This window comes from Rutidosis leptorrhynchoides, unplaced genomic scaffold (assembly GCF_046630445.1).
Source record: "Rutidosis leptorrhynchoides isolate AG116_Rl617_1_P2 unplaced genomic scaffold, CSIRO_AGI_Rlap_v1 contig272, whole genome shotgun sequence".
In the NCBI taxonomy this organism is placed as follows: Eukaryota; Viridiplantae; Streptophyta; class Magnoliopsida; order Asterales; family Asteraceae; genus Rutidosis; species Rutidosis leptorrhynchoides.
Window position 1 is genome coordinate 35,203 of NW_027266518.1, and position 24,004 is coordinate 59,206.

Below are 24,004 nucleotides of genomic sequence, written 5' to 3' on the forward strand. Positions count from 1 at the left end.
CTGGGACTGTAAAGCCAGCTGCAAATGTCACAGTGGCAACAAGCGTCGCAACTAGAAGAAGAGTATTGACCCTGTCTTTGTAATAGTGGATGGGTGGCACTTTGCCCTCGTGATAAATTTTCTTATTTGTATTAAAGTCCTTTTCACCTGGTGCTCTTCGAGCTCCGGCAGATCTTAGTGCAGTCCAAGATAGGCGCTGGAGGTGAGAAAAAAGTGACCATAGAGGATTTCGTTATACAGTTTTACTGTTATTTTAGACAATAGTGGCGTCATATTAGAAAAAACCGAATCCTATATTTCAGTATCGGACCGTGTTGGTGCCACAATCACAAAGTTTTGATTTTTAAAAAATTTCTCAATATACATAAAGTTTTTAATAACGAAAATTATAATTTATTATATGTACTCCAAATTTATGAAACATATTTCTCCCCCAAAAGAAAAGATTGCCCTCATGCTGCAATATAGTTTCCACTAGTCTGGCAAAGAACGTATGAGAAATAGAATATGGCAAATATGAAAATAATTCATCCCAATGTTTGTGAAACAAAGGGATTGGTGATGAGATAACACTACCAGAGAGAGAACTTACCTCTCGGAAAGAGGCTGCCATTCCAACGCTGCTCTCAGCAATGTCCAAGGATGTCCTTCCCTTGTTATTAATGGAGATTAATAAAACTCTCTTATCCCATGTCAGCGTGCTGACAATCTTTGGATGCATAAACTCAGTGGCCAAATGCAAGGGTGTGTTGCCATTCTTAGTCCTCTGGTTTATAAGTTTCACAAGCTCGGGCTTTTTAAGGACAAAATTGACTTCATTTAATTTTCTGTTCATTGCAGCAGAGTTAACAGTGTTGTTGTAGGATCTAGTTATGAGAGACATAGTGATAATTTTGATGAATATGAATTAGAACATAGAGACAGTAAGAACAGGAAAGTAGAAAACGGTAGAAAACTATAGAGTCTTGATAAACCTAATTTAGGTTTATACTTTAGACTTAATTTTCTATTGATATAAACTGATATATAAATAGACCTAATAATTGATTAGTTGTAATCGAATAGGAAACTAATTTAGAAAACAGCCGACTTATAATATTAAATCTACCAAAACAGAATAAACAATGTAATATAATATAATATATTATTCCTAATTAATATTTACAGCCCTGTGTGAATCCATAACAGTACTCCTCTCCTACAGATCGAGCTTGTCCTCAAGCTCGAAGGATGGACAATCGGCCTTGAAATACTTCTACGTGCCATTGCCTCTATTTGTGTTTTTCCTCTTTTGTAATAAAACATACAAAGCATATCAGGAGTAACATCAATAACTTTCCCATCGTCGTGCTGAGTAGGCGCAAAAGCGATCCCTGTGAAGGTATTGAAATGGAGAACCTCGACCACCCCAAAACTTTTAACGAACTCAATGTAACGGGCGCCACAAGTTCCTGTGATGTGTGTGCTCCTTTGGTTTGCCAGCTGGAGTGCAGAGTGACCCACACCACTGCCTGAAGCGGCCTTGAGCAAGATAGTGTTTTGTTGTCCAATTTCATCAAACTTGATCTCAGCTGATTAAGTGACAGTTTGATGAGTTGTATGAGCAGCCACTGGGAAAGTGACTCCTTTGGGTGCCGAAACTTCGGGAGCCCTTTTAACTATCAAACTCTTCCTAGCAACAACAAATTTAGCGAATACACCACCAATTAGATTGGTAACCACTTTGTCCTCGGCGCTAAAGTTATTGTCTCCTGGCCTAGTTTCCTCAATCGCTCTTGCCACATCGGTTGCAATTACCTCGCCTCCTTCATGACACGCATTTTCTACAAGAGAAAAGTGGTCTTAAACCCTCAGAACATTAGAATGGGAATTTCTTGGAGCTGTAATCGATGAACTAGCTGGTTCGGCGGCAGTAGTGATTTCAGGAGGAAAAACAGAGGGAACAATGAGGGTTTTAGGCACTATGTCCCTCAAATTTTCTAGCTAAATGCATAGCATAGGTTAGGATTTTGGGCCCAGAAAGATTTAATTCCCATTGAATAGATTGTGTCAATCCTTTTATGTACAACTTCACCTCTTGTTCAGGCAATATATCATTCACTCGGGAGAGAAAAATCTGAAAAGCTCGATTATACTCGAATACTGAACCATCTTGACACAACGCAGCCAAATCAGTCAAACGCCTATCTCTGGCAGCCTGACGCAAATTTGCCAAATCCCTCAAATGACTATCTCTGGCTTTAATTTACTCGTTAATACCCAAATTATCTCTCATAACAACTGAATCTGATACCAAATTGTTAAGAGTGTTGTTGTAGGATCTAGTTATGGGATGCATAGTGATAATTTTGATGAATATGAACTAGAACATAGAGACAATAAGAAAAGAAAAGTAGAAAACGGTAGAAAATTATAGAGTCTTGATAAACATAATTTAAGTTTATACTTTACACTTAATTTTCCATTAACATAAATTAATATATAAATAGACCTAGTAATTGGCTAGTTGTAATCGAATAGGAAACTAACTTAGAAAACAACCGACCTATAATATTAAATCTACCAAATAGAATAAACAATATAATATATTATATTATTCCTAATTAATATTTGCAGCCCTATATGAATCCATAACAAGCAGCGTGGAGAATGTTAACTCCTTGAAAGTTGATAATCTCAGAAGGATAAGGGCAAAACTGAAGTAGCATTTCAACTACATGAACATGATCATTCCAAAATGCAACGTGAATAGGAAAACGGCCAAGTTTATCCCTCTGATAGCTCCAGAGATAGATTTGTGTATTAAGCAACGAACACAATCAAGATATCCAAGGTATGATGCATAGTGAAGTGGAGTCTAGCCTAGTTTATCTCTTAAACTGATGAACTTTGGCTCCATCTCCAACAGAATGTCTATGATATCTGGCATGACATATCCAAATTATGAAACGAGAAAAAAAAAGAAAGATAGAATCCTAATTATAATGAAGCACTTGGCTAATGTACTACTAATTCTATCTCAATATATATGATGTTTTGTATTTTTAGATTCATCAAAATGAATATGTATTTAGGGAAGATTATTGACTAAATACATGTTCATTTGGATAAATCTAAAAAATTTTGCGGTAAAATTGATTACTTGTGCTTCTCCTTTGAAAAGTTGCATTGGAAATGGCAGCATGAATAGCAGGCCTTCCTTTGAGCCTCTCATCTGGATCCACAGATGGATTAGGCATCAGCATTGATATCACACATTTTTTACCACCAACTTTTGCGGCCAGATACAGAGCAGACATTTCTACTTTGTTTAGATAAAATGACACTTTAGGGTCTACCACCACCAATTTTTCAGCTACCTCTAAATGAGAATTTATCAAAGCCTCATGCAATGCCGTGTTTCCCTCCGAATTTCTTATCCTTAGCAGCTGTATAGCCTCTCTCGATGAGCTCGATGAGGATGAGGAATGGTTCTGGTTTTGATAGGTCGAATTTGACGAAATGGATGAATCGAAAAGGCCTGCCTGGAGAAATATTAGACTAGTTACAACAGAAGACTGTCCAAACTTTGCAGCAACGTGTAGAGGCGTATCTCCTTCCAAATTTCGATTGAAGATAAGCGAAGGAGTGTGATCGGCTATCAGTCTAACAATTTCCTTATTACCAAGCTCAGAAGCTACGTGGAGCAATGTATTATGCATAGGGCTTAACATCTTAAAAATGGCATCTCTAGTTAAATGTTTATACAGTGACAGTTTATTGAGTGCAATAGTGAAGTCGCTGACATCACCTTTAGAAGCAGCTTGGATCAATTCAATGTCCATGATTTGATCATCTGAAATCGACTCGGACGATGAAGTTATGTCAGAATCAGGTTTCCTAATTTCAGGAACCTTTTTGCCGTTCGAATGAGAGTACCGCCTCTGTACATCCATATTGATGTCAGAAAACCCCATTGTCAATTATCTGAAGCTCCAAATCACGATTGGTCAAGAAAATAAAGCAGAGAGTATGATACGGGAAAAAATTAGTAGGAGTGAATTTATAGTGTTCAGGGATTGAAGATTCCAAGAAAGGCCCCATACTAGAACGTAATTGCCGAACACTTGCGAGTTGCGACGAAAGCTCAATGGCAAAAAATATAAGTCAATGGCCCGCGCGTACGAAAAAAGAATAATTGCTTTATTGCTTATGGCAGATGATGTGTAGTCCTTTTTTTTTCCTTCGCTTTTATAATTGCAGATGATGTAGTCTAATCTCTAAGGGCCATTTGGATAGACGGATGGATTTTATGGGATTCGAAACGAGTTTAGGATTAGCCCCAGATTAGAATTCGAATTTTAGATTAAAAAAATTGATTATGTTTGGATGGTAGTGTTGAATCGATAGGATTTAAGTCTCGAATCCTATCTAGTGTTTGGATCAAAGAACTCATTCATCGTATTAGAAACACAATTACCCATTTGTCAATGAACTCCCCTTTTTGATCTCTTTTTTGGTTATTTATTACCTTCTCATAGCCAAATCAATTAGAAATCTCTCTGCAAGCAAAACTCTAGTCTGAATTATGAGCGAGCCCCATCCTATATTCGACGCGCCGTACATTAAATTAGACGGTTATGTTGATGAAGAAATGAAAGTGGTGCTCAATCTCTACTACTTGGAACCCGACGTCAGTTGTAAATGTGGCCTTCCGGCGCAGAAGTTTACAGACTACTCGAATGGCAGGAGGTTTCTAATTTACTACAATTATAAGAGGGTAATGTCTTCCATATGAGCCTTCCATATTGCTATTGAAATTATATTGCTTCTGTGCATATAGAAAGTGTTCGCCGAAATGTGTTAGAGAGGTTCATAACATGATTTCTTATGTCTTAGAAGAATGTGTTAGTGATTCATTGATTGATGTGGATTCATGTCATTGTGTTTGTAGTTTCGATGACCATGTTTATTAAAGGTTTGGATTGACGAACCTAATTTGTGTAAGGAATTGGGAAAAACATGTATGAGGATCATGGTGAACTCTTATGATATGGAGAAGACTTTCAAGTCGGTTTCTGAGAGGAAGTTGAAGGAATCTGAAGCTGAATGTCGGAAGTCGAAGTCCACAAATGTCAAATTGAAGCAGCAAGTGAAAGTTTTGAATGATGAAGTTGAGGCCATGGCCAGTTTTATTGAAAAACTAAAACTACCTGTGGATAAGTAGATGTAGTTTATCTTTATTGTTGTAGTAAATGATATTTTTTGTAAACATGTATATGACATGAAATTTTATCATGTTCTTACGAAACTTTCTCAATATCTATCTATCTACATGTTCATGACTAGTAGAACACTACTTTTTATTAAATATAATACTAAGTTAGAATAGATCGCAATTACAAAATTATTATAACAAACTACAAATGCAAACAGAAGACAAATTTTACCAAAGTTTTACCAAGTAATTATTAAAAACTACAAATCATTACTCACACAAGTTTTACTAAAGTCATGATTACAAACTACAAATCAGAATATATCAGAACACAAGTTTCATCATTATTAGAAGTATAGAATCATCTACACCCTGGCTACCAACCACTCATTGTACATTTCCTGAGTAAGGTTGTCTCTCCATGCTGTCCATTTGGGTGTGGACTCAACGACATTGATGTTGGCTGGAGCTTCGTCACCATTAACTTGCACATTCCCATTTGCCACACCTTCTGTCCCGACTTGCACAATGTCGTTGTATTCATCTTCAATGTAATCAACCGCCATCTCCTTCCTTATGAAATTTTGGAGCAAACAACAAGCCAGGACAATACAATTAAACACCTCAGGGCTGTACCATGTTGTACTCCTTCAAATGGCCCATCTCATCTTCAATATACCGAAACAACGCTTGATAACATTTCTCGCTGATGCATGACGAAAATTGAATAGCTCTTCCTTGTTACTAGGTGTTAAGCCATGCCTTTATTCGCTTAGATGGTAATGAGTACCCCTGTGCAGTGCTAAGAATCTAGGAGCATTGTAATAGCCAGCATCCACCAGGTAATACTTTCCTGAAATTAAATGCAAGTCATTAATAAACAAACATATACTCATAATCTAACACATCATGTTTTCTGCACATAAATCGAAGACAATAATTACTTGTTGGCACACGTAGACCACCTTCTTTCCGTAGTGTATCACGCAATACCCTCGAGTCGAAAGCAGATCCTTTCCAACCAGGGTAGACCAAGATGACATTCATATTTTGTGCGCACACACCCAACACATTAGTTGCAATATGGCATTTGCAAGTCCTGTAACGAGTTCTATCCTCAGCTCTTACTCTAACATCTAAATAAGTACCATTTAGAGTCTCGATACAACATTTGAACCACTTCCATCTACTGTCTAAGAATTTATCTTCAACTGCATGAGGCTTTTCAACCAGTTCCGTATACAATCGACAAACAACTTTCAAAACATTATGGAATGATCTGCTCACAGTTTTAGAAGACCTCATGAAATGAAGGCCAACACTATCCATTTTGTAGTGGTGCGCTAATACGAATAGAAACATGACAACTTGTTCTTCTATACAGACATGACCATTCTCTTTTAAACCCACAACTTTCAACTTACGACATAGCTTCTCAAAGGTTAGCAAATTCATCCTAAGATTTCTAATAAATAACCTTCTTGAAACTTCATTGAATAGTCTGTCTAGCATAGCTTGCCTAGGCAATCTAGCAGTCTCAATTCTATCTCTAAGCACTATTTTCTCACCTCTTGTTCTGGTAGCATGAAGAATTACCTGAAAACCATTTACAACTATGGTCCAATTATCCATGCATCGTTTCATCTCGAGATTGGTTAGGAGGATGACGAAAAACCTCTTTAAATCCATATTCCTTCACCTATAATCAAAGAATAGTAATGGAGGTTACTTCTCGACTCAAATTCAAATCAATTCAACTCCTATCAATAAAATTCAAGGCAACTTTACCGTGGATTAACGTTCCAATTTATGAGTGAACTCGCGTTTCGAACGTCACCGTCGATTATAGGCCTGGTCGTTGTCGAGATAGTCGAAATCGAATAGCATAGTTGTTTGTAAGAGGTTTGGGCGAATTTTGGAAGACGACTAGGTTTTCAATAATCAATTTGGGGAGAAGAGGGTATTTGGTGGAATTTAAAAAATAAATGAGGGCATATACATAAATTCCTTTTTAAAATTGAAAGTCAGCGAAACCCACGCGTCTCGATTTCGTCAATAATACCCCCCCTTATGGGTCTCGAGCAACTTCGGTTTCATGAATACAATCATCCAAATCAGAATATTAGCGAATTTTGGATTGACAAATTCTAATCCGTTCAAATCTGCTCCTCAAACACGCGAATCAAATGGCCCCTAAAGTCTAAACTTAGAATTATAAAATTGGATATAAAATTTACCCCCCCAATTATTGACGAAGTTTTAATTTATGGGTCTCGAGCAACTTCGGTTTCATGAATACAATCATCCAAATCAAAATATTAGCGAATTTTGGATTGACAAATTCTAATCCGTTCAAATTTGCTCCTCAAACACGCGAACCAAATGGCCCCTAAAGTCTAAACTTCGAATTATAAAATTGGATATAAAATTTGCTTAATGTATAAACTAAACCCTAGCTATTGTGGCTTTAAAAGGCTGGATATAATAAATAGCAGAATGAGCGTGTTCCCAAAATTGATGTCAAGAGTCACATAGGTTAAAGTCAATCGTGATGGAGTAGTATACACCAATCTGCGCAAAATAGGATTAGGACCAGTCATTAAGAACTTGCATGGATTTGTTATTGTTTATCAATCCATTTTTTTATAATGTAGGTTTCCGGATATTTTTTTGGCAGAAACAAAGGCTCTTTTATTAGAAATGAATCTTGCTCTCAGATATGAAATCAGGAATGTTATTTTTGAAACTTTCCTTATTGGTCTTATAGCCGATCCAAATTTTAGATATCTCTCTTCCACATTTGGATTGACTTTATTAGACATACTACTTCTGTTTTTGTAAATTGTAACTTTTATTTTACGAGAAGGTTAAGAAAATAGCATAACTCATTCGTTAGCTCACCTAAAACGAAATGAAAAATGCTATTTACTTTCCTCTATTATTACGTAGCTCTTTCAGATTTGAATGAATGAAATCCAATTAACATAAAAAAAAAAAATCCACGCTGACCTTATAAGAATTGGTGAAGTTTGTGATATCGGTATTCAGTAGATTCCCCACGCCGAGATTGGTTGCGTTAAGGATTTGGGGCCAGTACACATACTCTCCGCAAACAAGTTGCAGGCAGGAGGCCAACGGAAACGGAGTTTTTTTCTTTTTCATGAGATGAGTAGAAAATTAAGTCTTTAGAAAACAGTTCGATTAAATGCCATGAAGAACCAGTGAAGATTTCACAAAGTGCTCGATGAGTGTCTGAAAGAACCCTGTCAACGAAAACCAGATACAGAGTTTGCACTTTGCACTTTGTTCTGCATATATAGTTTTAGTTGATACAATCTTGTAACATGTAATATATCATCACTCATCTGTCTATCTATGGCTAACTACTTTGTATGGACAACTATCCCACAGAGAAGAATTTTAGAGAAAGAGGTGTCAAAATTCTGGTCTTGTATTTCTATTAGTTTTAACTCGATGAGCAAACCTTGTGAGGTCATTTCGTGTGCAACAAGTTGTTTCATGCAGACAGTGAGTTATGAGATAATCTCCATCAAAAAGTTAGTACATTTTTGGTTGCATTTGCATATTCATCATCAAACTAAATATTGACAGAGTGACGGTACATAGAAGAAAGACATTTTATACCTTACATCCATACATTAGAAAGAACTCAACAGAGGACCGCAAATCAATTGGTGATACTAATATAATTACTTTCTCGATCCGTCTCAAAATTGCATGTCATTATAAATATATTTAGTTTATATCTTGTTAGCTAATTATGTCCTTTTAAATTAAAATTTTTCAAGTCATGGACTTTTTGCGACAGTTGGTATTGTGGAAGAGAAATTAACTAATATATATATTTACTCCTACTCTTCTACCAATAAAACATTTAGTTTTTTTTTATGATGACCTACTTATGTAAAAAAAGTTTATAAAAAAAACTCAGGCAGATCCTCTATAACATAAAATAAAAAAAAATCATGTATGCTGGTCGATTCTCGGGGGTGATGTGTAGTAGACTACTTTTTTATACATTACATCCATACATTAGAAAGAACTCAAAAGAGGAGCAAATACATGATTTTCCATTTTATACATTTTATACCTTACATCCATACATTAGAAAGAACTCAAAAGAGAAGCATCCAATGCAACTATAAGGTACAATGGCAAAACCAAAATCTCAGTAAAACGGACATCGATCCATGAATATGAGCTAGCAAATGAGAGGATGTATGGGTATAGGTCGAAATGCCCTATGCACCCACTCTTGATTCTAAAATGCTGAGTTATAAAATGTCTGAGTGTGCAAGCTAGGAAAATAAAAGAAGTGAGAGTGATTACCTATCTAAATTAGAGGAATAAAAGATGATACATGGTTGACGACCTTGTATACATTTATACATTTTCAATATGATGAATTTTTTTAATCTATATAATTAATTAATTTTTTATATGTAAGAAACAAATGGAACTAGATAATAAGTTTGTAGTATAGAACCGATTTTCCTTTAGTCCTTACTATATGTTGGTAGCTGTTGTACTCTCTAATATTAGTCTATAAATATGATGTACTGTTCACAATCAGTTAATGAGAATTACAATTTACTATCTTAATACTAGAAGATCTAAAGAATGCCATGAAATGGAGGAACACCCAATTCTCTAAAGAACACCCATTTTATACATGTATACATTTTATACAGTTTTGTTCATGAAAATAAATTTAGATGTATATATTTAGTTTTCTAACGATTGATTTAAAAGAATATATTTATATAGTAGACACAATTTTTACATTTTTATCAATTTACTTGAACTGTCTAGCGCATGTCACATTCACCATGAGGATGTAATACTAAATGTGATTAAAAACTAAAATAAAATCGATAAATAATGACATTGTATATAAATTCGATTAGTTCACTAAGTCTCTACCAACGGTTATTTTTGAGAAGTTGGTTTGCAGTATTGGAATTGTTCGATTTCGAGATGTTAAACGATATCGTCATCAAAGGAATAACATACAGTATGTACTTTTTTTTTTATTTAGGTTTTTTTCCATCGAATTTTCCTTTACAGTCTCATTTATGTATGTCAATATTTGGTGTACTCTTTCTTCCAACACGTTTTCTCCAGCAGAATTTTACTGATAAAATTTTGATGAAGCACGTTAGTAAATAGACATCCAAATGAGAGTGTTATAACTATCTTATTTTTTAGAGAGTGACTGTCAATTACAATTTTATTTATTCGAGAGTAGTGGAAGTCAATTATAAATCTATCCTAATTGTTATTTTTTTCAAAAAAATCATCCTAATTGTTATTTAGTGATCAAATATCTATAGCCTATAAATAGGCACTTGATGCATCCATTTTTAATAAGAATTATACACTACTACTCTCTGTATTCTCGTATTTTATTTTTTAGTTTACAACAGATGAGTTCTATTTAATCAATTTGAACTCTTCTTTTTTGGGCTAACCAATTTGAATTACTCCTTTATTTATATGAAATCAAAATTATATTTTATTATCGTCATTTTTCACTGAACTCATTAAAAATTATATTTAAATCCATAATTTTTAAAATATAAATTTAATTAATCAAAATTTAAAATTTGAGCCAACTCGGGATCTAAACTCTGCCACTAAATGGAGGAACGAACCGATGCTAGATGCAAACGGTAAATTCACGACTTTGATGCAGCAGGGACTTGGGTATTCGGTTTCCCAAAAACTGGGCTCAAATCTTCAAATTATTGGGCCCAAGTGTTTAAATAATTGGGCCGAGCCCAGTCCATTGTGATTTGCTGTTCGAATTAAAGCGAAGTAGACTAGAAGACATGGAGAAATCGAGTGTTGTTGAGTTGAGCTGCTTGCGAGGGTTCTACTTTGAACAAGGGGTTTTAGCTTTTTCTTTCTGTAAGATCGTCGTCTCCGATAACAATAGCAGCCATGGCGAGCACCAAAGTCCAGAGGATTATGACCCAACCTATCGTATGTTTTTTCATTCTTTTTTCAGTTATTGTTTCGAATTTAGTTTTGGTTACCTAATTTTACTGATTTATGCTTCGTTTTCTTGGCTGCAGAACTTGATTTTCAGATTCCTCCAAAGTGTAAGTCGATACCCCTACGCTGTTATTCTCATCTGTGTCTGCTTTTTGACTATGTTGTTCTTGTGCAGTGTGTTTAATTTTTGGTTTCATTTTTTTTATTGATGTAGAAAGCTCGGATTCAGATTTGGCTTTTTGAGCAGAAAGATTTGAGGATTGAAGGGCGAATCATTGTAAGATTTACATTCGAAGTTTTTCTCTTTCTGTTCTGATTTGTCTTCTTAGCTTGATTTTGCAGTTAACTTCAAAATTTATGATTGCTTCAGTCATCTGTTCTATTTCGCTTCTATAGTTCCTCTGCTTTTGCTGTGTTTCTCTGTACTATTGATGAAATTGGAAAACCTACGAGTACTACTTGTTAGTTTTATCAGTAGGACGTTGTCTTGGGTCTCTTAGATTCGCTGTGCTTGTTGTTTAAGCACCTCACTTGACAGCCTCGAATGCAGTGGGTCTCTTTTATTTGCCAAGCACAATATACCTTTTTCCATTCAGGTCTATTTAGGCCTATTTAGTGTCAATTATTTATATTGGCTTGTGCTAATGTTAATCTTGGTCCATCCTTCCCCTTTATTTGCCATTAACATGCTGCTCCTTTTTAGTTGGCTAATGCCTAAAAAGTTTTGCACTAGCCTCTTGATTAAAAATGTTTCAATCTTGTCAGTCAAAAGTGATGTTAGCATACTGATGGTACCAGTTGAAGAACTCTTAATTCTAGTTAATAACTTTTAGTTACAGGAGCTTGTAGTCTTTCCTTGACATTGTAGACTGTAGTTACTGCCTTTTCTGACTCTGTACTGCTGCCTATCTTTTAACTGTATTTTGGCCACTAACAAAACTAAAAGAAAGAAAGCAGAGAGATCAAAACCTGTCATTTGTAGTTCAGTGAGTATGGTGTTTCCTTAGGCCATTTATAGATGCCAACTATGAGCATTACATTAATATAACTTCACTTTTCCCAGTATGATGACGTTGCCTTGGGTCTTTTAGGGTCCCCTCTCTTTTCTGTGCATAAGCACCGAGACTTCCTATCCTCGTACACTTGCCAATGCTTGTTAGTTTCCACCTACAGTTGACCCTTTTCCATTCAGGCCCATTTAGGGCTATATATTTTCTATCAAGTGTTGTCCATGACTCCTTGTCAGTTATTCAGTGCAACCTCTTCCAATGTCATTTTTGGTTCATCCTTTTCCTTTCTTGCCATTACATTGCTGCTCCTCTTTTATTGTCTAAATACCTATCAAGGTTTTCACCAACCTCTTGATCAGAAAATGTTCCAATCTCGCTAATCAAAATATAATGTTACAGCAAGCTCATTGTGACATTGTTGACATCGTCCTTCCCCTTTCCCTCTGGCTCTAGTCTGACACTTTTGCTAACTGTACCAGACATGCTCTTATTATTGCATATCACATTTATTTGTAAACTTTCAAGTGTCTTTCGTGCTGATTTGAATGTATCAGTTTAGAAGAATTCATAATTCTACTTCATAACTCTTTCAGCAGCTTGAAGTCTATTCAGTAGTTTTTCCTGCTTCTGGTTTCCCTTGACATTGTAGTTGCTGTATGGTCTTAGTCTTTACTTTGTTACCGGTTAACTCTATTTTGGGCACTCAACTACAAACAGAATGGTCCCAGCCTTTGTCAATTGCATATGTAGGCTAGCATCGTGTATATGTACAGCTTTTTCCTTAGAATTCTGTTATGCTTCTGATTTTGCTGGTCTTGCATAAGGCATTTAAATAGAATGAACCCAATGCCTGCAGCTTTCTTTCATATAATTTTTTGTGAATTCATGGGAACTGCTTTGTATCTCCCTGTTGATGATTATGGACATAATGATTTATAATCTACCTAAAATTCTGATACATGGAATAAATGTTTGTGTTTGTGTTTTTTTTTTTTTCTTATTTTTTTCTCGTTGCTCTTTTTAGGGTTTTGATGAGTACATGAATTTGGTGTTGGATGATGCTGAGGAAGTCAGCATTAAGAAAAAGACCCGAAAGACTTTAGGTGGGTCACTTGGGTTAATATTTTACAACATTCTTTCTCCCTTTTATGCAACTGCATTCTCTAAGATCTATTCTTGTGTTTTGTAGGAAGGATTCTTCTTAAAGGAGACAACATAACTCTTATGATGAACACGTAAGTGAACTAAAGACGATTCTCCCGCTCTTCTCCCTCTTTGTTCTGTTCTTGCTGATTTTTCTTATATGCACTTTACAGGGGAAAGTGATGTTGTTAATCTCAGCAGCAGTTTGGATGAGAACTACAATAGCCCTGTAATTGAGCTTATTATGCGGACTCATGTCGTTTACATTAGATTTTGTGTAGTAGTATATGACAAGTAACTTCAAATTCTTCCATTTCGTTATCAAGCTTACTAAAACACTTGTATTTTACCGAAATTTGCGATCTTTTGTGGTTAAATCTTGCTGAATATTAATGCAACTCTTTATCGTTTTCTTGGATCATTATATTTGTTTACTAAGAGTGAATGAAAACTATGCTTAGTGTATTATTAGCAACAATAATTATCAGACAGAGAAGGAAATTAGTAGAAGTTATTGAATGGGACTGTTGTTATCCAATTTGTAATGGTTGTAGCATGAAAATGACAAAAAAGGAATAATTAAAAATAGAAAATGCCGATGAAATGGTGAAAGGTGGGAGCCATGGAAGAGCTGGTCATGAGTGTACTCGATTGTCCATATACAATAGAATAGAGGCTAAGTCTAAATCAAAGTGTTTTCCTTTTGGGGAGCAAAGTGGGTTACTACCATTTACTACTGATTACTGACTCAACCTCCATCCACAAACATCTATGTATATCTCTTTCACTAAATTACATTACAGAGAATCCACACAAAAACATTTATGCCTGTTCTTTTCTAGGTTGTTTGTGCTCATTCTCATATTCCCATTTCACACCATGTCATTTCTTGGATTATTCATAGTCGCAACTTGTAAATTGAGAGGCTACTAATAGTAGTGGAGACCTCTCTTAGAAGAGTGTTCATACTTTTAGTCCTAACACGTTTATAACTGGCATATAATGGTATCTTTTAGCTATTAATCTTTATACAGGTGACACATCGATACATAGTAAATCAAAACTTCATTTGAAAATCCTAATCTTGAGATATAAAGCATTTGTGATTCGATGACGAATTCCACTTATAATGTCTCTCTTGTTAATTATCTTTATGATAGGACTTTATTAGTAGTAATGACGTGAGTTATAATCCCCACTACATTGACCGAGTGATTTATTAAAGTTGTCGCATAAACTGATTAGATTAATTTAGACGTCAATCACATGATTAGGAGTAAAATATCCTTGTCACTCAAGTTTTAAAACATAATTAAGATGAGCAGGGCCAAAATTACAGCATCACAATTTCAGAGTTAGCTTTGTTAATGATTGAATAATAGCGACGGAATTAGGTGATCTCTCCCTTTCTCTAGACCTAATATTTTGTATAGCAAATGTGTAATGTTGTACGGATAATTTATGTTTCCAAACTTTCATGAAAGTGTGAAATATTAATAAGTATATTAGACTATCTAATTAAATATTTCATGTTTGTGTACAATTATTGTACGTACAAAATACCTTTGGGACTTGGGAGCCATATGTGTATACATGCACATATTTTTATCAATGAATCGTTGGATATTAATTTTCTTTTGATGGTTAATTATTGGATATTATACATTCTCGTTTCAATAATTTTGTTTTAATAATTAAACATGACATAATATAATGATCTATGTTACCGTACAATTGTATGTGTAATGGTTGTACTTACTGACAATCAACTATTGGATTGCATTACGTGAATTTGTTTGCCTCTGTCCTCTTTATATATATATATATATATTTTCTTCTCTTAAATATTCAACCAAATTTCATTGATAAAAATAAAATCTTGAAGGGCCATAATAAATAAAATCTTGTTTCCCTGAAAACGTACGTGTCACTCAAATTGTTGGTATATCTCTATTCCTAATTAGAAAGAAACACAAGCATAAAATTGTAAAAAAAGAAAGAAAAAAAAGAACAAACAACGATAATTAGAATTGAAATTTTGTGACTGATAGGATGATACATGAATTTGTATAAAACATGATTCAAATATGTAGCTAAATGTTGGAATCTAAAGTGTTTGGATCCTAAAAATTAATTTGGTTTCGGTTTAGTTCTAAGGTAACGCTCAAAATACCAATGCAGCCTAAAGGCTATTTGAAATTGAAAAATAAAGAGATGAACTTTTCAAAGGAATTTGCAGATCTGATTTTCATTAACTTAAAAAGCTCATAATTGAAAAAAAAGAAAGTTAAGGACCTTATATACTAATCCAAAACATCCTAGACATCATAAACTTTAAATTATAAAATATTAAAAAAAGAAATTACAACTCAAAAATTTCTAAACAAAAGTGCTTTTGAGACCACAAACTAAAAACGCCACATAACAATCACAGATCGAATTCCTTGAGTACCACTTCTTCTTGAAATTTTAACTCATTTGATAAACTAAAATGGTAGATTTTTCTACAGTAAAACTTCTCTTCTTCTTCAATTTGCAAATCAATCCACAAAAATTTCAAATATTGACTTTGAAGTTGACTTCTGATGCAGCCATGATAGATAACAACAACCATTGTAGAAACTCTCTAAATGACATTCTAAACGATTGTACAACTTCACTTTTTCATTCTCTTTGCTGGAAATAAAAATGACTACTTGACTTGTTTGGACTTAAATTGAAATGAACTAAGACAATGGTCATTCTCATCCTCTCATGCTGAAATCTAGCAGAAACCTCCATAACAACTTCCAAATGCATAATGTAACTTGACTAAATTGAAAGGAACAAGAAAAATGGCTTGCATACAAAATCCCCAATTATGATAACAAAGCTTGAGCAAACATTTCATTCATTACTAGATAATTGCTAAAATTGACTTCATAATCAGATTCAGAGCATCAATTCGATCCTAAATGGCCTTTTGAATCATCAAAATCCATCAAGAATATCAAAAGATAAGCTAACCCTAATTATTCGGAAGAAAGAGAAAACTGAGCAATGAAACAGTAACCTGGAACCCTAGGCAAATTGAGACTTTTCGATCGGCTGATTTGCGAAGCAATTGAACACAATGTTCCTGAGCTTGTCACGATCATTTCCAGTTATGTCACGACCTTCGCAAATCGGAATTCCGGCCGGAGGAATCTCAATTTCATTTCCGGCTTGATTGGTTTCAGAAACTTCAGCAGCATCCCTGACTTTCTTGCATAGACACCAAGGTCCTCAAGTTTTTTCCAGTGTGTCATTTCGTCCTCGACAGTCACAAATGCAGAATCAACTTCAATCCTCTCTACATTGCTTCTTCCTTGATCTGTCTTTGTTTCTTTCACCTTGAAAACCTTCAACTCATTTAAAAATATTTCCAAGAAGGTTTTGATTTCCACCTTTATCATTTTGTTAATTGGAGAGCTCGGTTTCTTCGTCTGCAAGTATGCTTCTCTCTTTTTTTTTTGAATTTTTTTCTGTTTCAAACAAACCAATCCTTCAATGAATTATTGGAATGCGGGCTCAGCTAAACAACTTCTTTCGGTAAATATCAATAGCTTAACATATACTATGCATACAGTTATCATAAGAAAAAACTATACATACAATAATACTCCTCCATATTTAATTACCGTAATTTTTTCTATGTAAAATTTATAAAAAATGTAATAATTAATTAGGAATGGAGATAGTATATAAGGAGGGCCCTATATAGTCTGTATGGATTCAATTTTCAGACTGCTTTTCCTTCTTCTCCACTACGCAGAAGTTATACAAAGAAAAATATGAAAGTCTTTAATTATACGTCAACATTTCACATTGCCTCAATCCTTACCTTAAATTTGTACGTAGTTATGCTATATCTGTTATTTTAGAGATGTTGTGGAAAAGACGAGATCTCTCATTGTGCATCTAAAGAGAATCTACATTTACTGCGAGCAAATACATTCGAAGAATAGTTACGGTCCGGAGCGTAAAATAAATGGAGAATCTCGGTCATATATATACTAGCTATATACATATATATATATATATCCGTAACATATATTACATTTGTCTCACAATATGTGGTGTTACATCGTCTCTAAATATACATTATCGACAAAATACATAAATAAATGCAACACATGTGAGACTGAGGGAGTAATGAGTAGAAAAAACAAATCGAGGAACTATACAGTTACATAGTTATATAGGATAAAGGTTTAATTAATTTGAAAATTGGCATGTTTAGTCTCTATATATATGTATGTGTGTATGCTTGGCAATATTGGCTTGGATGGCCATGTGAAGCAAGAAGATTCTTTCAAATAGGGCGCATGCCAATCTTTGGCATCATCAGGTATTAGACAGAAAATGCGAATAAAAAATGATTCTTGCTCAAGAATTTAATCAAACATGTACTACTATAATATATAGGCTCCACCAATTACAGAGTAATATACATACGAGATAGTAATTTGATTTATTGGATTGATTTTATGTTAGTGGCCTATTATTGCCACTTTTAGTCATTTCCTTGCAACTATAAGTAGATGATTTGTCTATAGTTGTCTGATCATATATAATAACCCTAGTGGCTAAATGCTTCCACAATTGTAACATCCCATCATTTCCAGTCCAAATCATAAAATCATGTGTAAATATCTGAAAGATATATAGTATATAATATTAAGAGTAAGTTACTATTCTACCAATAAGGTGCGACTTGTGAAGAGTGGAGTTTCTTTTGTAGTTGGTAATTCCCATAGTCCATGGAATAATGTTGATTTCCTAGCTAATTTCGTTCCAATTGAGTCAATATTTTGCTGTTATATCTCTGGAATTTATAATACTTAGCAGTTCATTATATATCTTGGTGGAGTACATAGCTTTTTTGTTATTAGTTTGTAATTCCTAGCAATCAAGGTTATATGGAGATGGAGTTGTGGGTGGCTGTATATTCGAGGCGCAAACTCAAGATTATCTAATTTTATGGTCTACTTTATTGCATATATATAACTTTTCGTTTCAAAATTTTTTTCATTTTTTCTATGTGATAGTTTTTAATAAGACGCGTTGTTGTTTAACATTTGATCTCATCATATATGTATGTATATATATATATATACATTTTTTTGATAAAAGATAAAGAGAGTACAGAAAGAGGAAAAACCTCAGAAACAATGAAATGGCAACAATACTAGTGTTTGTAATTTTATGTACGAATTCACTTATAATTAATGAAATTAATACTAGGTTTTCATCTAAATAAGGAGTACTAATTTTAACCTAAAAAAAATAATGAGTACTAATTTCGGATGTTATTTTGATAAGAAAGTTAACTATTCTAAATATAAGTTTCTCAAGATGATAACCATGATATCAACAACCTTATGATGAATATGCCTTGAATTTGAGCATACTTGATAATGGATTTTATATAAAACAGTAATTAATCGAGTGAAAATAATACATTTAATTACGAGCAAAGTAGAACCCATTCTGATTATAATATCATATTTTGTGCGCTGTTTATAAAATATTTCAATCTCAATCAAGATATAAAGAGCCAAAATAAAATGCTCAAAATTTGTTGGTTTGCCAGGCCTAAAGCAAAGCACATGGTGGATTTTTGTTGTCATTTGGACCACGCCACATAAATTTATAATTGCTTCTTCCTGAATGAATGGATCAGGTGTTTGATATAAGTATATATATATATAATGTGACCAATTAAAGGCAACCTAGCTGGCTGTATGCCTCTTTAAATTAACTTGAGACAACGCCTTTTCATGAATTTCCGATTCACTGGACCATTTTAACTTACTTTCGATTGTCTTCAAATTTGACCCCTCTTGGACCTAATACAGTCAATATTCAACAGGATATTTGACCAATCTAGCCATTTTTTCGCTACTATATCCAAACAATGACTGACTATGATTTATAATGAGAGAAACGTATTTCCTTCAACTTAAATTACTTTATATTTTTGTTTTATTGAACTATATTAATATTGATAGAGAGGACTACATGTATAATTAGCTATGTATGAGTGGTTGCTGATAAGAAATTTAGATGGTCCAATTAATTATAAATTAAATGCTTTTGATTTCTTCACGGAATATTGTCCGGCGTCAATCCTAGCCTAGCTATTATGATTGGAACCAAAAAGAAAAGTAGGAAAGTGAAACACTACTTGCTTGATGATATGGGACTGGTTAATTCGTTACTCTTTCTCAAAATGTTTGTAACTATGAAGACACCCTAGAAAGTCACGTGGTTTAGGTCTTACGTAGCAAAGATAAATACACCCAATGCAATCAAATTAATCATGCTAATAAATAATAATTTAATATGTAGCAATCGAAGAATATCAATAAATGACAATAAACTTTTACATAAAAAAATAAAAAATGCAATAAACTTGTGCACAAATGACATTAAATTTGTACTTTGGCCACTCCTTTCGTTGCTTAATAATTGTTGCATATTTAAATGTCCGAAAGATTAGGCGTGCGCAAGCTTAAAATTGTTCGTCTTTTTCTTCTTCTTTTTTGATACTTCAGAAGAAAAATTGTGAATAGTCTTTAAATTGATCTCATACGATGAAACAATTTTCTATGTAGCTTGGACACATAAATTAATACACTTATAGAACAAATTCGTGTTACCCTACATTTAAATCTTTTAATCGTAAGTAAGCACTACTTAGTGATTACTAATTGTTTAACTTTCCGAATTAATAATTCTCAGTTAGGATTCCAATATTATCTTACGGACCATATTCCATTTTTCTTATAATATATCCTTAGAATAAATTAAAACAAACAATATCTTATAATATATCCAAGCATAGTATATGTGCTCCCTCTTTATCTTGTAAAATAAGATAGTTGCTTACAAAAATATATTATGTTGGTGTGACAAAAGATTCCAACATTATCCCACTGATCAAATTAGAGGTGGCTCCATCCGTACAACTACTCCTTCTATTATTATTATATTTCATTTTCTTTTTGAAATATTTCAGTTTTAAACTAGCTATGATCCTCATTCATTAATTTATAGTTAATAAATCAAACCATCAAACCACCTTGGTGTCCATCTTCAAATAATAAAATAAATTAAAAAACCCTATTCCCTCTCATTATTTATTCCAAGCTTCTACTCGAGTACCTTATCCACCACCATTCCATGCTTTCACATTATCGTTCGAAAACAATAGAACGAGACTTAATTATATCCTCTATCATTATAAATATTTATATTTACACCAGTAGAATATACATACACTGCAAACTATAGGTTTAGATCATGATATCGTTTTAAGAATATATAGAAGGGATAAATGAGAAGTTAAAGATGTGGAGCGATACTTCGGAATCAAGTATTTCATATAGGGAATAAAAGGTATTTGATAGAATAATAGTGCATCGACCATAAATTATATATGGGAGTGGGAATTGATCGATTAAAAGACAAGATCATACATACGTTAAGTTTTACGGAAATGTATTTCAGGGAAAAAAAAAAAAAAAAAGGTATTTCAAAAATGTTTTACGGAAATGCGGATGTACTTAAGATCATTTTGCATGTTAATGCTAATTGATAGTTAATGGTAGAAATGATTGTTGGAATTGTACCTTCTATCGAAGTTTCACTAGAACTTATGGAATTAAGTCTTATCCATACTAGGAAAAATGGACACAACAACTGATCGATACTTAATTTTACTACTAACCATCCTAACCTAATTTGAGTGGTAGGTAATCACTGTACAAATTGTTGAAATTTAATTTGGTGATTAATGAAGAAAGAAGAGATGTTTTGAAAAAGAATAAAATAAAACGATCATACTGTAAAATTATAATTTTGTAGGGATCAGTGTGAATATTCTGCACTTTGATTTGGATAGTCAAGACGGTGAGAGTGATGCCCAAACAATATTTTATGATTAGAAATGCATCTCTATTGCTATTGATTTTTTAGAAAAGTGAGGATTATGATTTTTTCTTTTATCTATTTAAGTTTTTGTATTTTTTTGTAATAGATAGTTCTCGGTTTTTCTAATAAAAATTGGAGCTTTTAAATTAAAAAATATGTAGATTTCAAGTGTATTTCCGTTTTTTTAATTTATGTTTTAGTTTTTTGAATAAAATTTAGTGCAGTTAGTATTATTTATGAATCAAAATTTCATCTTTCATTATTTCTAAAGGACTTATGGCATCATATAATCATTCCAAAACTTTTTTTTCATGTTCTTCAAACTCAAAATGATTTTTCATGTCCAAAATTCGGATCTCCTTGAAAAAATGACAAAAATACTATTTTTAAAAATTTTAGACATTTTAATTTCGAAAACCTTATTAAAATCAATTATTCTTATGGGATTTTGTGATTTTTAAGATTTCCACGACAAACAAATGCTGATCCCCGAAGCCGACTTAAAAACACCAATTTAATTGGTTGCAATATTATTGTCGTTTAACAAAGTAATCATTTTACTAGTACTCCTTTCACCAGTAGATTTTCATCAACGAAACACCTTTTCTTTTGTTGCAAATTACTCTAATTTTTATTAAAAAAATATTTAGAATTGTGACATATTCGTCATCTTTAATCATAAATCATCGATATTGCTGAAATTAAAACTTACGGTAAACTAAATCTTTCCTTCACTTAAAGAAGGGAAAAAAATGAGGATAAGAATCGAGGCTATTATTTTTCTAGATTTTAAGTTAAAAGTCTAGAGGCTTAAAATATATCATCCTCATTTTTTTTGAAAGTATATAGTATCCTCATTATTCTTTAAAATTTGTCAAAAGTATGTTCACCCACATAGAACAATATATAGATTATAGGGTACTCCTTAAAAAATAATAATCGAACTCTACATGATTCATGATTGAGAGCCGAGTTTTTGATCTATATATATCTTGTGCGAAGCTTTGTTTTGTATTCCAACAAAGTAATTATTTTACTTTGATAATCACTATGTCAAGCTGAAATAATAAAATTTGAAAGTACTCTCAGATAAAAATAGCCAGGTCAATCATTTTTTGTTACCTAAACTTGCATATTAATTTTCTTTCTATTAATTTGCCAATTTGTGTAATTGATGTTGATAGATTGTTTCTCATTTAAGAGTCTCAAATTATGTAATTAACACAATATATTTTCTCAAAGTAATCATAATGGAGCAACTAGCTAGCAATCAACCTCAATTGTACATTATTCTAATACAGCGACTTCGTTTGTCAATGAAATTAACTTTTTTATCTTTTGATTCTAGAATTTTGTGGAAATTGACCCGAGTCATTGGATATAGACTCTAATTAAACATACTATACGCAAATTATGTATGAGGAATTAAGAAGCCATAGTGTTTGTAAAGACGTTTAAACCTATTAGAAGAAAGAGATATACGTTTAATTAGGTTGCAAATTTAAATCCATGCATGATCAAGCATTAAAATAATCCCAAGAGTGGGATTTGGTTAGGATTTGTTTAACCACATACATTTTATATTGATTTCTCACATTCCCTTCCACATAATTACAAGATAAACATAGACTTAGTGGAGAAAATCAAGTCACAACATTACATATGGTCAATATTTAATGAATGCCCTACTATAGATGTATCTTGGGTAAAGGGAAATATATATCCAAAAATTTCTCATAATGTATATTGTCCTTGGCGTGTACATTTAATGGTGGAAGGTGACGATGGACAATTGCATGGGACCTACTATATATACTTTCCATTACAAGTTTTTTTTTTTTTTTTTAAGCGTTATTTACAAATGTTTTATCCACTAGAATTGATATTAATATAATAAATTGGATAATAAATTATACGTACTACATAAGTTATGATATTGTTATTTGATTCATGTATATATATAATATGATTTATATCCAATCATGCAATCGATATGTGATGGGGAGCTATCGTAATAAATGAATTAGAATTTCCTAAGTAAGATTTCATATATACTATTTGGTACTCATGATTAGTTGAATCTATAGATATGTGACGAAACGCGCTTAAATAATTGGGCATCAGCACAACTTCTCTAATGTTAATTAGTGGTGTTAACTATATATGTCATGTAAAATATTCAATTTTATAGTGCAATTCCATACATCAAATATCTGTTTAGAAATTAAATATGATTAATCATATTCTCACTATCAATTCCTATTGACCAAATTAACAAGTAGAATCAAGAAAAGCGTACACTGGACACCAAGCAACAAAAACCGTATTAGTCAATGTTTAAAATGAAATAGTAATAAACGTTGTCGTCTTAAAATTTTCTATGGATGAATTTTTTATATAGTGGAAGTGTGTAACCGTTTAAATAGAAAATAAATTACGTCTGTTTCCAGATTATAATGTTGGAAATGAGAAAGGGAAAAGAAAAGAAAGTCGGAAAATCCACGCATAAGTAACTGTATGTGTCTCGTGTTCATCACATGCAAGTAACCGTAGCTAGGTGGTCCTTTCCTTTCCTATCAGTTTTATTGTGACTCTTATGAAACCGTTTCAATTTCCAATTTGGAAACTTATTATTATAAGTAACTAATTAGTAACAAATCGTGTTCATAAATTTTTAACT

The 24,004-nt window shown here is 33.0% G+C and overlaps 2 protein-coding genes across 3 annotated transcripts; one reads left to right on the top strand and one right to left on the bottom strand.

Annotated features, from left to right (window-relative positions):
- Positions 1-5,961: 5,961 nt before the first annotated feature.
- Positions 5,962-6,886, bottom strand: LOC139882458 (uncharacterized). The gene is made up of 2 exons (XM_071866775.1): positions 6,142-6,886; positions 5,962-6,050 (listed from the first exon to the last, which is right to left on the bottom strand). The coding sequence occupies exons 1-2, from the start codon at positions 6,884-6,886 to the stop codon at positions 5,962-5,964; spliced, it is 834 nt and encodes a 277-aa protein (XP_071722876.1).
- A 4,275-nt stretch (positions 6,887-11,161) lies between these two features.
- Positions 11,162-13,464, top strand: LOC139882462 (uncharacterized). Of its 2 annotated transcripts, none has more exons than XM_071866778.1 (5): positions 11,162-11,203; positions 11,296-11,322; positions 11,430-11,492; positions 13,250-13,328; positions 13,415-13,464. In XM_071866778.1, exons 1-5 carry the CDS (start codon positions 11,162-11,164, stop codon positions 13,462-13,464), a joined length of 261 nt encoding a protein of 86 aa, XP_071722879.1. The 2 variants fall into 2 exon arrangements, with proteins under 2 accessions (XP_071722879.1, XP_071722880.1); XM_071866779.1 differs by having other exon boundaries at positions 13,419-13,444.
- The last annotated feature ends 10,540 nt before the right edge of the window (positions 13,465-24,004 follow it).